Genomic DNA, 15,047 nt, shown 5'->3' on the forward strand with positions numbered 1-15,047 from the left:
AAGCTTGTGCTTTAAAGCCAGGCTGATCCACTGGGAGTCCAGCTCTACCATTTACTGGGCATGCTCTCTGGACAGTGCTTGATCTCTGTGAGTCGCAATTTCCTGGTCTGTAAAATGGGATGATAAGCTAAGCATGCTGGCATACTCCTGTAGTTCCAGCTACTGGGGAGACCGAGGCAGGAGGATCACTTGGGTGTAGGAGTTTAAGGAAGACCCTGTCTCAAACTAACAACAGCAAAGGATAATAATGCCCACCTCATAGGGCTAGCATGGTGTTTAAATGAAATCCATGGAGCTCTTGAACCAGTGTAAATGCTCAAAATACTCAAAACAGTGGACAAAACTAAAAGGAGCATGGCCCGACGTGGGAGGTCCCTCCAGCCCTCAAATTCTATAATTCTCGGGAACCTGCTGGCCTAACTTGGGACCACTCTCTCTCTCCCCTGTCTCGTGAGAAAGAGCTGCTACTGGTAGTCTCACTTGCAGAGATGTCCACATTCATGATTTCGTCTCAGTTTTTCAAAGAACCCATTTTACAGAGGGGAGACAGTCCAGAAGGGGAATTGCCCCCAATGATCAATACCGCCAACTCATTTTTATTGAGCACTTGCTGTGCACCAGACCCTGTGGGACATATTTAAGCCACAGAACAATTGCCCGAGTAGCTCTGTTACTGAAGTGGGGGCTCATGGGTCACAGAGCTTTAAGCGCTGAAGCTGCAGTTGACCCACAGGCACTTGGTCCTCCGTCCTGGCAGCCCAGCTCTTAACCTCTACACTGTGCTGGAATATTGGGGCAGAGTTAGGCTTGGAAGAAAACCAGGCCTCCTGATGCCTGGCCTAGAGCTGTTTCACTTTCTCTTATTCTTTATCTTTTTTTTTTTTTTTTTTTCCCTAATGTGGTAAAATACCCATGTTAAAAGATTTACCATCTCAGCCTTTTTATTCTTTATTTTTTTCAGTTCTGGGGATTGAGCTTAGGGTTGCTTTACTACTGAGTCACATCTCCAGCCCTTTTCATTCTTTGTAAGGGTCTCCCCAAATTGCTGAGGCTGGCCTCAAACTTGTGATCCTCCTGCCTCATTGTCCCGAGTTGCTGAGATTACAGGTGTGCGCCTCCATGCGCCTCCATGCCCGGCTCCATCTCGGCCGGCTGTATTTGAAGTGGATGGCTAAGTAGTATTGCATTCATCCACAATGTTGTGCAACCAACCTCCAGGACCCTTCTCATCTCCTAAAACTGAAAATGTATAACCACTAAACAATGAACTCTCCATTCCCTCTGCCTCTGGTTGCAGGCCGCTGCCATTCTACTATGTGTCTCTATGAATATGGCTCTTCTAGGTTGGAGCTGCCCTAATTCATAAAAGCCTGTCTCTGCTTTGCTCTTGAGTCATCTAGAATCAGTGTCTCTGAGATGCAGGGACCTGGACAGCCAGAGCCCAGCTTAGAGGAGGCCAAGCTTTTCCAGGATGGGTGGTCAGGGAGGGTTGCCTGGAGGAGGAGGAGGAGAAAGAGCAGGAAGATCCAGGCCTCGGGTTTACACTTCTTGTTTAAGAAGATGAGGAGGTGGTGGGGAGTGTGACTCAGGGATGCTCGGCCCCTGTGACCTGCCCTTTGGTTTATGACAGCCACCTCAGCAGCAACAACCTTTGCCCCTAGGTGAGCTCCTGTCAGATGGGTGGAGGCACCAGGCCATCCTAGAGGGCCAGTGGCTTGCCGAGAGGCTGAAGTGTCCAGAACCATGGGAACAGGGCTGCGCAGCCAGTCCTTGCGAGGACCTCGGCACTCCTATGGGAAGCTCCAGGAGCCCTGGGGAAGACCCCTCAAGGGCCAGCTCCGCCGGGCAGTGAGCCTCAGACAAGGGCGTGAGAAATCCAGGTCTCAAGGCCTTGGTGGAGGGACAGACGTGCTGAAAGTCCCTGCTCAGAAGAGCCAGCCTGCGGGGAGCGTGGAGGACACAGAGCAGCTCTCGGAGCAGCTCACCGAGCAGCTGATCCAAACTCCGCCAAGAGGCTGCCGGTGGTGGCTGAGGCGATGCCAACAGGTACGGGCCAGGGCTGAAGGACCGGTCATGGAGCGGGCAGCGGGGGCGGCCCAGGCTCCCAGGTGGGCGCACAGCAGGCAGCGGACCGGGAAGACGCACAGCTGCCCAGGAGTGAGGCGGGAGCGAGCTCCCCGGGAATGGAGGTTCAGAGGGTCCTGGCTTAGTCCCCTGGGCACTGGGCAGTCGCTGAAAGTTTTAGGATGGGGCGGGGTGGGGTCATGGTCAGAGCTGTTTTAAGATGATCAGCGCGACACTGTCGTGGGTGGGTGAGTGGAGCAGGAGATCGGCCGCCTCCTGCCCCTTGAAGAAGGAGAGAACCGGACCCTGGGGCGGGGGGCGCCTCCTCCTGCTGCGGAAGGGTCGCCGGCGGCGGCGCTTCTCTCTCTGGGGTCTACCGCCACCTCGCGGCTGTGGCTGGAACAGCACCAGAAGCCCCCAGCTTGGCCGTGGGCCCTGGCCGCTCATCTCCCCTACCTTGGTGTTCCAGCAGGTGAGGAGGAAGTGGGACAGCTTTGTCACCAGCATCCCCAACGTGACCTTGAGTCGGCCAGCTTCCCCAAAGCTTCCACTGGACAGCAGCTAGAGGTGCTGGAAATAGGGTGGACCTTGCTGCGCTCCACAGGACTTGCTCTTCATGGCTCTCTGGACTGTCGGCCTCTGTCACCGGCTCTGGGGAGCCCCCGTGTTGCTGTCCACCTTGGCTCTGTCCCTCCCACCCCAATCCCAGCAGAGACCCGGTGGGGCTAAGGAGAAGGCTGGGCTCTGCCCTTGGAGGAGGAAGCTGTGAAGGTTGGGGAACCTGCTGGGAGTTGGGGGCGTCGGGCCCCAGCCCCACACAAGACCTGTGCCCACTTCAAGACAGAGCTTGGTGAAGCCAGACCCATGGCTGAGAGGCTCTTGGACACCACCCAGTCTCAGGGACGAGCTCCACCTGCCCTTCCGGTCAGTGGTGCTGGGCCAGGGCACTGGTGTCCCTCACAGATGTCGGGCCCTGGAGCGCAAGGACCGTGTCTGGAGGATCCTCATTGTTGGGCACTCTGTGACAGAGAGGCCTGTGACCACGTGTTGCCACATTCCGGCCTCACGGTATCCTGATGAAGGAAGCAGGGAGGCCTTCCTTCCCGTGGGACAGAGGGAAACTGAGGCAGGGGGATTCACTGTTTGGGGGTACCTAGCCCCACACTGCACCCCCACCCGGTGCCCAACTTTGGGGTTGTAATAAAGATGCTGAGCTGAAGTGAAGGTTTGGCCAGCTGACTCACACAAGTTCAGAGCCTCTCCCAGCCTCATGAAGCAGGCCGGGCCCAGAGCCTAGGCACGGCTCACAGAGGCTCAGAGAGGTGAGGAGCCCTGCCAGGACCACACAGAGGGGGACACTGTGACTCCAAGAGCCTGAGTTCTTTGAGACTGCATTCCCTGTGGGGCCCCTGGGGCTCTCCAGGACCGAGCAGGTCTAGAGTCAAAGGTAAGGGAGCAACCAGGCATCCTGGCCCAGGGCCCATTTAGGGGTTGATGAGGTCCCCCAGAGAAGTGGGCTCCTCAGAGCCCTGAACCCTGGCAGGGTCATTCAGGAAGAAGAGAGGTTCCAGGAAAATGTTGTCCCAGACAGCCAGTGGGAGCCTGGCTCCGAAGCCAGACTGTGGAGCCACTGAGCACAGCTGTAGTAAACTCCAGGTGCCCCTGCTTGGGGCCTTCCTCAGGAGCACTGGGGGTGCCTCCGGGAAACCCCAAGACTCCAGGAGGCAGCTGAGTCCACAGCTCTGAGCAGCCCGGTCAGTGCCTGGAGGAGGAGCAGGCCAGAATGGAGCAGGACTTCTCGACCTCTGGTCTCTGCCCTGGAGGCCCGTCTCGGCCTCACGTTCCTCAGAGACAAGCCCCGACGTTCTCCTGCTCAGCATGTCCTGCGACCTCCTGTCCAGTTCAGTTTCCACGGTGGTGGGCCTGTTCATGGCGCAGTGCCTAGCTTAGGCCTGGCACTTAGTAATGCTCAGTAAATGATTGTCGAGTGAATGAAGGAGTGGCTCAAGGTCACTGGTGAGCGGATGGCTGAGCTGGACCTCTGGCTCTGGGGTCTGGACTCTCCCTCTCAGGCAGAGTACTCCCTTCCTCAGTCTCACCAGCAAGCCATCCAGAGGAAGCTCATTTCTGGGGCCCTTGGGATAGCCCCACCCACCCATCTGCACACAGGTGGGTTGTAGCTTAAGGTGGCCCCAATCATCCCTCCCATCTCCACTGCCTTTTGGCCTTGTCTGTCACACGTTTAGAGACTCTCAAAGGCCTATGTGTGAAAGATTTGGTCCCCAGGGTGGCATTCTTGGGAGATGATAAGAACTTTGAGAGGTGGGGCCTCACCGGACATTCTTAGGTCATTGAGGTTGTGCCCCTGAAGTGGACTGTGGACTCCACTCTCTTTCACTTTCTCTTTGCTTGCTGGCCACAGTTTGCCGTGTCCTATCATGATGCACTGCCTCACCACACAACCAAAGCAACAGGGCCAATCCATCATGGACTAGAACTTCCAAAACTGCGAGGCAAAAAACAGTCTCTCTATGAGGTTATTATCTCAGGTGTTTTGTGATAGTAACAGAAAAGCTGACAAACACATTTCCCATCAAGAGCACAGTCTATTTTCCCTCTCCTTGAATCTGGATGAGCTGTGTGACCTACCTGAACCAACACACTGTGGTGAAAATGTCCAGGGCTTCAAACTCTAGGCCTTGATAGGTTTTGCAGGTCCTACCTCCTGATCCTGATACTACCTCCTGCTCTTCCTTCCTTGGGAAGCCAGGTGCCTGTTGAGAAGGGCAGGCTGTCCTGCTAGAGAGACCATGTGGAGGTCAGGGGCCACAGGGAGCAGGCCTAAGGCAGCCCCACAACCAGCACCAACACCAGTCCTGTGAGACCCCAGCCCGATCCCAACTGACGACAGCCTGAGTTGTTCCCGCTGACCATAGAACAGACGAATCGTCAGCCGGGCGCTGCCAACCTTCAGTGTCGAGATGTAAGAAACCCTTCTGGCTTTGCATCTCTAAGTCTGGGGTCATATTAGAGTCCTAGGGCCCCTATGACAAATGACCACAAGCTGTTATTAAAGCAACAGAACTGTATTCCCTCACAGTTCTGGAGGCCACGTCCCAAATGAAGGCGTGGTCGGGCTGTGCTCTCCCTGAAGGTTCTAGGAAGGCAGAATTCTTCCTGCCCTTCAGCTCCTAGTGGCTTCCCCCAATCCCTGATGTTCCAGGCTCCACCTCTCAGGGCATTTTCCCAGTGTGTCTATGTCCATGTTTCCCTCTTCTTTTAAGGACACCAGTCCTACGGGATTTAGGGTCCACCCTCATCCTGTCTGACCCCATCCTAACTTGATTCCCTTTACAGACACCCTGTATCCAAAAAGGTCACACTCAAGATTCTAGGTGGGCATGAACTTTGAGAGGGACAAGTTCAACTTGGGGGGGGTAGTTGGAGGTGCACAGCAACTAACCAACAGCCTGGCTGCCACCGCAGGGTGTGACCTTTACAACAGGCCCTCTGCCAGGGCTGCGGTGGGTGGGGGCAGACAGTGTGGTTCAGTGGTTAGCCACCGCCATGGAGCCAGACTGCCAGGGTTTGAATCCTGACTCTACCAGTTGGTGGTTTGTGATCCTGGGCAAGCCACTTACTATCTCTGCCTCAGTTTCCTCATTTGTAAAATGCAGCTAATAGCAGCAGTTGGCTCCTAAGGTCATTGTGAGGAGCCCATGAACGCACGTTGCCTAGAACCGTCCTGAACGGAGAAGAAGTGCCCTTCCGATCTGACACACTAAGGCTCACGAGTTTCCAGGACTGGGGAGCTCGCTCCTGATCAAGCACCCTCTTCACATGTGACCTCTGACCTCCAGGAGCTCCCAGCCTGGCTGCAGGGCAGACAGACGGACAGATGGCCACTGCCCTGCTCCGAAGCAGAATGAAGTGGATGCTCGCTGGGCAGCGTAGGCCCTGTCTCCTGAACTGGCGTGACCGCCTGGCTCAGCTGCACATCTTCCCCAGGTTCCTGAGAGCTTCTGCGGGGGAGAAGCCATGAGCAGGAGGGTAAATGGGGCCACTCGGCTGCGCTAACGGGGAAGCAACGAGGCAGGCCGAAAACACCGCGTCCTGCCTCTCCAGAGCCAGGGCTGCGGACTCGGGCTGGAGAGGCCCCTGGAGCCCAGCAGATTCAGTCCATTTACTTCACAGATGAGGAAATGGAGGCTCCCACAGCAGGACAGAGGCAGAGCTGCAGCTCCCCCAGGGCTTCCCCTGAGGGACTCAGGAGTCCAGCTGGGTGTGCAGCCTGTGAGGGAAGCCAGGGGGGCTCAGGCCTGGGTGTCCAACCTGAGTCCAGCTGACTCTCTGAGTGACCTTGTGTGAACCTCCGCCCTTCTCTGGTCTTAATTCTCTCTCTGCAAAGCGGGATGGTGCTCTCCTTTGGGCTGAAGGTTAGATAGATGCCAAATGTGCTAAAGCCTTATCCTGAGAGAATACCTCATCTCCTCCCTCATCAACAAGCTGGAGGGAAAACTGCAGACTGAGGCCAAATTGCCTGAGTTCAAATCCTGGTTCTATGGATTACTAGCTGGGTGACATCAGGCAAACTGCTTAACCTCTCTGTGATTTGATTTCCTCGTTCAATAAAAGTAGCAATCCCTCTTCACAGGGTTTTGTATTCCCCAAGTTAACACATGTAAAATATTAGGGTAGTTAGTCAGCCTTTCGCTCTCAGTAGCCAGTTCTAGGGAGTTTTCCCCATGTGATCTTGAGCAGGTCTGCTCTCTGAACCTCAGTGGCCTCCTCTGGAAAATGGGGGTGTTAATAACAGCCCCTGGCTCGAGGAGTCTGGGGGATGAGACAGGCCAAGGCACACACCGTGCTGAGCTCGGAGCTAGCTCAGGCAAGAGCAGGCTCAATGAGAGCCTGGGGAGGCCTGGCACCGGGAGCCCCGCGTGTCCTCAGCTCACCTTGGCTGCGCCTGGCCTTGGCAGGGCTGTGGGCGGCAGGGAGGGGCCATCGGGATCCAGGAAAGTGGGCTCAGCCTCAGACCAGATGGTGGCCCTGGGGCCTCCCAGGAGGTGGTCTCACTCAGTGCCCAAGTGGGAACGGGAGCAGGAGGAAGTCACCCACCGATTCCTCACCTTGCCTCCTTCCCCCTGCGGCTGCCGCTGGCCCTCCAGGCCCCTCCCAGCCTGGCCAAGTCTCCCTTCTCTGAATCCCAGGCACAAGCAGTAGATCCAAGCATCTTTGGGCAAGTGTCACTCAGAGAGCTTCAGAAAGGATGAGGCACAATCCTCTCCCCAAAGCCCAGCAAGGTGACAGCCCTGAGAAGGAAGCCCACCCTGCCGCTGCTCAGGGTGCAGAGGTGCCTGAGGAGGGCACAGTTGGCATTAGGAGGTGGGAAACCCAAGGAGGCTGCCTGAGGAGGGGGCAGCAGAGGGAGTGGGGCTCACCCAGTGGAGGAGTTGGGCAGGGTGTGACCAAGGAGGTGCACAGAGCCGGCCAGAGACAGCAGGACCGTGGAAGAACAGGAGTAGCACAACTCTCACTGGGGGATAACAGGGAAGACAAGGGGTGTGACTTCCGGGATCAGGAGAGCCTGAGCTTCACCTGGGAAACTCCAGGGAGCTGGGCAGGATGGGGGCCACTCCAGAAGAGGAGGACAGGCAGAGGCCCAGTGGGAGGGACCACAGACTGTTTTACAGACAGGGTCTCAAGACCCAGAGGGAGGTGGGCTTGGCTGGGCCACGCACAGTGAGGTGACCCGGGCTGGGCGCCCGTACCCGAGCCCTCCTGGAACCCACACACCCCGATGTGCCTCCGCCGCCTTCCTTCCTGCTGCCCCGTTTCCACCTCCCCTGGGGCTCCCGGGGCCGAGGAGCACTGAGGCCTGATGAAGGAGGAGGACGGGTCAGTGATGGTGGGCAGGGCAGCCGGCTGCGGGCCTCGGGGGCCCCTGCCCCTACGATGGCAGCACGGGGTTTGCCTCACCGCCTTGCCCCCCCCACTTCTGTTCTCACTCCCCCTGGAGCCAACCCCACCTCTCCTTTGCTCCACATTGTCACCTCCTGGAGCACAGACACCAGTTCAGAAGAGGTCTTGTGCCTGTTTCTGACAGAGACAACAGGAGGCTCTCAGTGGTCAGGTCCGAGTTGAGTCCCTTGGCGGCAGAGTGGATTCTACACAGAAAAGGAGAAGCTGTTACAGGACATAGAGTAAAAGGCCTGAGGTCACAGTCCCCACCCTTCCACACTCCTCTTATGCATCACCCCACCTGAATGTCTAAGAGGAACTTTGGATCCCAAATGTCCCAAGCTCTTCTCTGTTCTTCTGGCCCAATGATCCCCACCTCATTATGGCAACTCCAGTCCCAGTCCAGCAGAGCCGGGCACCTCCGTGTCAGACTCTTCTTGCCCACTACATACCCCCCTGCCCCCCGCCAGCTGACCTGTCCACCCCTCTTCAAATGCATCCAGACTCAGAGCTCATGGCCCTGCACTAGGCAGGGAGAACCTGAGAACTGGGCTTCCCTCTGCAGTCTTTTGAATTTCCCAGCCTGTGTCTTCCTCCCGACCCTGACCCTAAACAAGCATCATTCATCCGCTCAGCAAATGAGTGCCAACTCCTGCTCTGGAGGGACCTGGGAGCCCTGAGCAAGCAAGCCTCAGCCCTGTACTGTTGCAAACCAAAGAAAAGATGCCCAAGAAAGGACTTGGACATCAGAGCACTGAGCAACTTGGTTACAAGCAATATTTGCAAGGTCAAAATAATATAATTAATGACTTTATTATCCCCCAAATCATGTCGTAACTATTAAGAGGGCAGAGACAGAAGATCCATATGTTGGGGGCAGTGTGGAAACAGGAGAGCTAAATCTTCACCTCTCAGAGTTGGAAGTCTCAGGTGAAGTTCTAATATGCAGACCCAAGGACTCACAAGGCAGGCATGTGATCTAGGATTGTGGAGGTAAATCCCAAGGAAATAGGTGGTACAAGGCCTCCCCGGGGGGGTGCAGTGGGATAAGGCCAAGGGCCACAGATCTTAGGCCATTTGATTTTTAAAACTAAGCTTTGATAAAAATAAAAATGAAATGAAAAATAAATGGAATAGATTTATAAATTACTTATGAGGTTATGACCTCAGGACTACTAGGAATAGATGTTTTGGAAATAAGTCTTCTAAAATCATTTCAAAAAGTAACCCAGGGGATGGGGCTGGAGCTCAGTGGTAGAGCACTTGCCTAGCATGTGTGGGGCACTGGGTTCGATTCTCAGCACTGCATATGAATAAATAAATATATATAAAGACCCATTGACAACTAAATATATATATATATATATGTGTGTGTGTGTGTGTTTATATATATATATATATATATATATATATATATATATATATATTTTTTTTTTTTTTTTTTTTTAAAGCAACACAGATTGATTGGCAGACTTGGAAGGTGATGTAGATATTCATAATGGAGTATGTCACTGCAGTTCTTCCTGAACCCGAGGGTCATGGAGGAGACCTCTCGGATGCATGTGAACAAAGTAGCTCAGGGTGGAAGGATGCGGTATTATGGTATTTCCAATCTGTTCTCAAATGATATAGGAAAAAGTTTTGCACATAGGCATGTATTTAATTACACACACACACACACACACACACACACATATATATATATATATATATGTAAAAGCATGCACACTGGAAAGCACATGTGGGAACAGTCAGTGACTCAAGGTGAAGACTATGCCAGAGTTCATTGTACTGTCCTCACAACTTTTTATAGGTTGAACATTTTTCAAAATAGGATTTTTGTTTATGTTTTTTGGTGTGAGAGATTGAACCCAGGGATGCTTAACCACTGAGCCACATCCCCAACCCATTTTATATTTTATATCGAGACAGGATCTCACTGAGTTGCTTAGAACCTTGCTAAATTGCTGAGGCTGGCCTTGAACTTGTGATCCTCCTGCCTCAGCCTCCGGAGCCACCTGGATTACAGCCTGCACCACTGCACCTGACTTCAAAATAAGTTTAAAAAAAAGAAAAGAAAAGAAAAGTAAAAGCAATCTGATCACATCACTAAGGAGAGGCGAGCAGAGAGTGTGCACCTCCCAATGGAGAAACAGCTCCACCGTGACATACTCTTGTCCCCCAAATTCACAGCTGTATTTTATCAAGCTTTCAGATCCAGCTCCCAATTTACAAGGACCCTGGGGACAGAGAGCATGTTCAACTACACCAGGAGGTGGCAGTCAGCCAGATGCAGGTGGTGGGGGCCATCCCTAGAGCATGAGCCCCCCAGTGTTTATCAACAAATAAATTGCCAAGAAAAAAAAAAAAAAAGATGGACTGGGAAATTCTAAGAAATGTGAAAAATTAACCAGTCACAATGTATTAACTTTATTTGGACACTAATCAAAGAAAATGAGAGGGAAGGAAGGAAACAAAGAAAGAGAAAATACTTCTGAATCATGAAACACTTGGGACTTTGAACACTTATCAGATATTTGATATCATATGAGTATTCTTTCTTAGGGGTGAAAATCCAGCCCTGTGTCCATGGATTTTTGCACCTATAGATTCAACAACTGGGGAGTTAACATATTGGGGAGGACTGTGGGTGTGGCTCAGTGGTGGAGCGCCTAGAATGCATGATGCCCTGGGTTCCAACAGCAGCACCATAAAATTGCATCTAGACTTTTCTTTCTAATCACTATTCCCTAAACAGGGCAGTATAACAGCAATTCCCCTAGCATTTGTATTGCATTAGGCACTGTACATGATCTAGAACTGAAGGATACAGGAGGAGGTTCTTGGGTTCTACGTAGATACTAGGCCATGTTACATAAGGGACTGGGCATCCTCAGACTTAGCTCTCTGCTGGGGGTTCTGGAACAAATCCCCCAAGGACACTGAGGGGCGACTGTAATAGTTACATTAATAAAACTTTCCTTGTCTTTTAGGTTCCTTTTGCATTTTGTGGATGGCATGATACAGTGTCTGGGATTTGCTTGGGAGGTGAAGGAAATGGATGAGAATATAGACAAGCAGGACCAACCCTGAGCTAACGCTGCTGAAGCCGGGGGACAGTACTGGGTAGACCCAAGGTGCCTAATTTTGGCACCAGGAATTGAACCAGGGGTGCTTAAACACTGAGCCATATCCCCAGCCATATATATATATATATATATATATATATATATATATATATATATATATATATATATATTATTTAGAAACAGGGTCTCACTGAATTGCTTTGGGCCTCGCTAAGTTGCTGAGGCTGGCTTTGAACTCATGATCCTCCTGCCTCAGCCTCCCAAGCCACTGGAATTACAAGTATGCACCACCGCACCCAGCCATAATGGAGAGTTTTGAAAGGCAGTGCCCCATGGATCCTGACCATGTGGAAATGGCTGCCACACCCACCATACATACAGAGAGTTCTGTTGCCCAATTTGCCTCCCTGGATACGAGGCTTGGGGTACAGGGTGCTGGCAACAACCTTGTTAGACAACTCCCAAAGGGCTCTGTCTGACAAAGACCTTGCTAACAACCATTTTATAAAATGCGTCAGTGGCAGAGCACTTGTATAGCACGTGCAAGGCCCTGGGTTCCATCCCCAGCACTGCAGGAAAAAATTAAATATCTCCCAGTCTCCAAACAGGGATTGCAGATTACTAATTTGCTGTTGTTGATGATCATGTCCTAGTTCAGATTTCCCCTCCGTTGTACACGGAGAGCACATGCTGTCCCAGTAAGAACTCAGTTCCCGGAACTCATGGCCACAGGAGCCAGCGGGGATGTCTGGGGTTCCGGCCAGTCCCAGCCGTGGTGGGAGGAAACAGTGAGCCTGTATATTTGGAAGTCTGTGGGTGGTGTTTATTTACTGGGAAGTCTGGGTCACTTCCCCTGTGGGTGCTAGAAGCCATGGTGGCCAAAGGACACTGGCTAGAGGAGGATCAGGCGTGGGCAGCTTGAGGTGGGGACAGGGTAGGCGAGCAACAACCACAGACTCAGTGGCCTGGCCAGAGGGAGGGCGCAGCAGAGCCACCGCCTTGCTGAGTGGACTTGGCCAGCGTCTCTGGACTGCAGCTCTGTGCATAAGCAGTTATGGCCAGGGTCCCACACACGGGGCTGTGAATCTGAGTCTGTCTCTTGCCAGGTCTGGTGTGTCTAATGGCTGGAAGACTCTCCTTTCTCATCTATGAATGGAGGCAATAACAGGACCAAGGTCAGGGGTCATCCTGAGGAGCTGGGAGCAGATGCACGGAGGCTCTCGGCACAGGGCTCCGTGTTCTAGGAGCTCTCACTATAGAGGGTCTGCCACTGCTGTCACTTGCTGTTCCTTAGGTGACAGAGATCCAAATCCAAAGAGACTGAACACATCAGACTGCTGTACCAATGACACCATAACACAGTTAAAAGATAAAACAGAACTGGGCACGTGGCACACACAGCCACAACTTGGGAGGCTGAGGCAGGAGGATCACAAGTTTGAGACCAGCCTCGGCAACTTAGATTCTGTCTCAAAATAAAAAATTAAGAGAGCTGGGGACGTAGCTCAGTGATGAAGCACCCTGGGTTCAATGTGCAGTACCAAAAAAAACCAAAAAACAAAAAACCCTTGTAATGGAAAAGCCTGATAAATTCTATCAGGTGATCAAGGTCAATATCAACAGTTAATGGCACTCCTTTTCTTAATCATGAGAAAGACATCAGACCCCAGCTGAGGGACATTCTACAAAACAGCTGACTAGCCAGGTGTGGTGGCACATGTCTATAATCCTAACCTCTTGAGAGGCCGAGGCAGGAGGATCATGAGTTTAAAGCCAGCCTCAGCAACTTAGCGAGGCCCTAAGCAACTCAGCAAGACCCTGTCTCCAAATACAATACAAAAATGGCTGGGGATGTGGCTCAGTGATTAAGTGCCCTCAACCACCACACACACACACCAAAAAAAAAAAAAAAAAAAAAAGCTGACTATTTAAAGACATTAAAAACTGTCAAGTTCATAAACAAATTTTAAAAAGAGATATCTGAGAAACTGTCACAATGAAGAGGAGCCTCAGAGACATGACAACTTTGTGATGTAATGTCCTAGGACAGAAGAAGGACCTTAGGTTAAAACCGAGGACATCAGAATAAAGTGCGGGCTGCAGCAGTCACATCTCCATGCTTGCTCATTAGTTGTGACAAGTGCACCACCCTCGCGTGGGAGGGGTTAACAGGAACAGGGCAGGGTATGGAACTATGCACTGTCTTCCCAACTTTTCTGTAAATCTCGAGCTATTTTAACTTAAAGAGTATTTAAAAAGAAAACAGCCAGGCTCAGTGGCACATGCCTGTAATCCCAGTGGCTCTGGAGGCTGAGGAAGGAGGATTATGACTTCAAAGCTAGGCTCAGCAACTTAGCAGACACTAAGCAACTCAGTGAGACCCTGTCTCTCAATAAAACACAAGAAAGGACTGGAGGGCTGGGGTGTGGCTCAGTGGTAAAGTGCTTGCCTCCCATGTAGGGGGCACTGGGTTCCATCCTCAGCACCACATAAAAAGACACTGCATCCATGAATAACTAGAAAATGTTTTTTAAAAAATACAGAAGAAATTTAAAAAAATAATAAAGCAATTAAAAAAGAAAAAGAAAATAGCTGACAGTACACATGCCCATGATAAAAATTCAACTTTTAAGTGAAATGAGAGTTTTGGAAAACTTGTGTCTCCCATCATGTGTCTGAACTCTCCTAACACATGAAGACTTCTCTGATGAATTTGATGATGATATTAACAAATCTGATGTTTCTTGATCTAGTATATATGGGATAATCTAATTTTCCAACTTTAAAACTATATTGGTAACTCAGTTAACCAATATTTTCCATGTGAGCAATAAAGAAATTTACATATTTAAAAAAAGAACAAAGAAAAGAATGAGCACTCCTATAACTCAATTAAAAAAAAAAAAAGCCCATTAGGAAAATGAACAGAAGAAGAACATAAAGCACCCCTGAAGAGATGGGCAAGCTCTGTAACCAAAGAAACAACCCAATCAACATCAAAGCATCATTTTTTAACCTATCTGATTGGCAAAATTGGAGCATATTGCTGGTGTCCAGGTGCTTAGGGAAACGGAGAGTGTAGGCAGGAGTGGCGATGGGCATAACTTTGGAGGTGAAAATTTGGCCATAATTTTCAAGATAAAATTGCACGTGCCCAGGGTGTTGGTTACAGCGTTATTTGTAATAACAGAAATCAGAAGCAACCTTGGTGCATCAACAGGAGACTAGAGTAAAGATACCCAGGTGGCCTGCAGGGCCAAGAGCAGCGCCTCCTGAAATGGACCTTTCACCACTCTCTGAGTTAATCTATTATCCTCGTTTTTACAATTGAAAAAACTGAGGCACAGAGAGGTTAAGTAACTTTCCTGAGATTGCATAGTTAGTAAACGACCAAGTGAGGGTTTGAACTCTCAGAGAGAGATCTCTACACGCATACACAGTTGGTATCCAAGGGTGATCGCGTCTAGGCTCCTCTGAAGATGCCAACATCTATTAGAACTAAGGAGTTCATCAGGACACAATATCATATACAAAAATCAACTGTACGGTCCTCCCTTGTTCAGTGGCCTCAGGATCCCCAGCGGATAACAACATCCAGACGGAAGTTCCTTATATAAAATGGCTTAGCAATGGCAGCAATTTACACACCTCCTCCCAGGTACTTTAAGTCACCTCTGGATTGCTGTATACTTAACACAATGGAAACAGTTGTTCTCCTATACTGTTTAGGGAATAATGACAAGAAAAAAATCTGTACCCAAGAGATGCATGTCAGTGGCAAGGTGACAGTTCTGATCCGTGCTTGGCTGGACCCTTGGATGTGGAACTGCAAGCACAGAGGGCTGGAGCCACACAAATCTGCATGCATGGACATAAATGCAAATAATTGCACAGCGCAGTGACCTGGGTTGTGTGCAGAGGGCGGTGAGGGAG

The 15,047-nt window shown here is 51.1% G+C and overlaps 1 protein-coding gene across 2 annotated transcripts; it reads left to right on the top strand.

Annotated features, from left to right (window-relative positions):
- Positions 1-1,743: 1,743 nt before the first annotated feature.
- On the top strand, positions 1,744-2,629 carry C2H11orf86 (chromosome 2 C11orf86 homolog). Of its 2 annotated transcripts, none has more exons than XM_076844810.2 (2): positions 1,744-2,046; positions 2,534-2,629. In XM_076844810.2, the coding sequence occupies exons 1-2, from the start codon at positions 1,744-1,746 to the stop codon at positions 2,627-2,629; spliced, it is 399 nt and encodes a 132-aa protein (XP_076700925.2). The 2 variants fall into 2 exon arrangements, with proteins under 2 accessions (XP_076700925.2, XP_076700926.2); XM_076844811.2 differs by having other exon boundaries at positions 2,537-2,629.
- Positions 2,630-15,047: the final 12,418 nt, after the last annotated feature.

Source organism: Callospermophilus lateralis, chromosome 2, assembly GCF_048772815.1.
Source record: "Callospermophilus lateralis isolate mCalLat2 chromosome 2, mCalLat2.hap1, whole genome shotgun sequence".
Taxonomy (NCBI): domain Eukaryota; kingdom Metazoa; phylum Chordata; class Mammalia; order Rodentia; family Sciuridae; genus Callospermophilus; species Callospermophilus lateralis.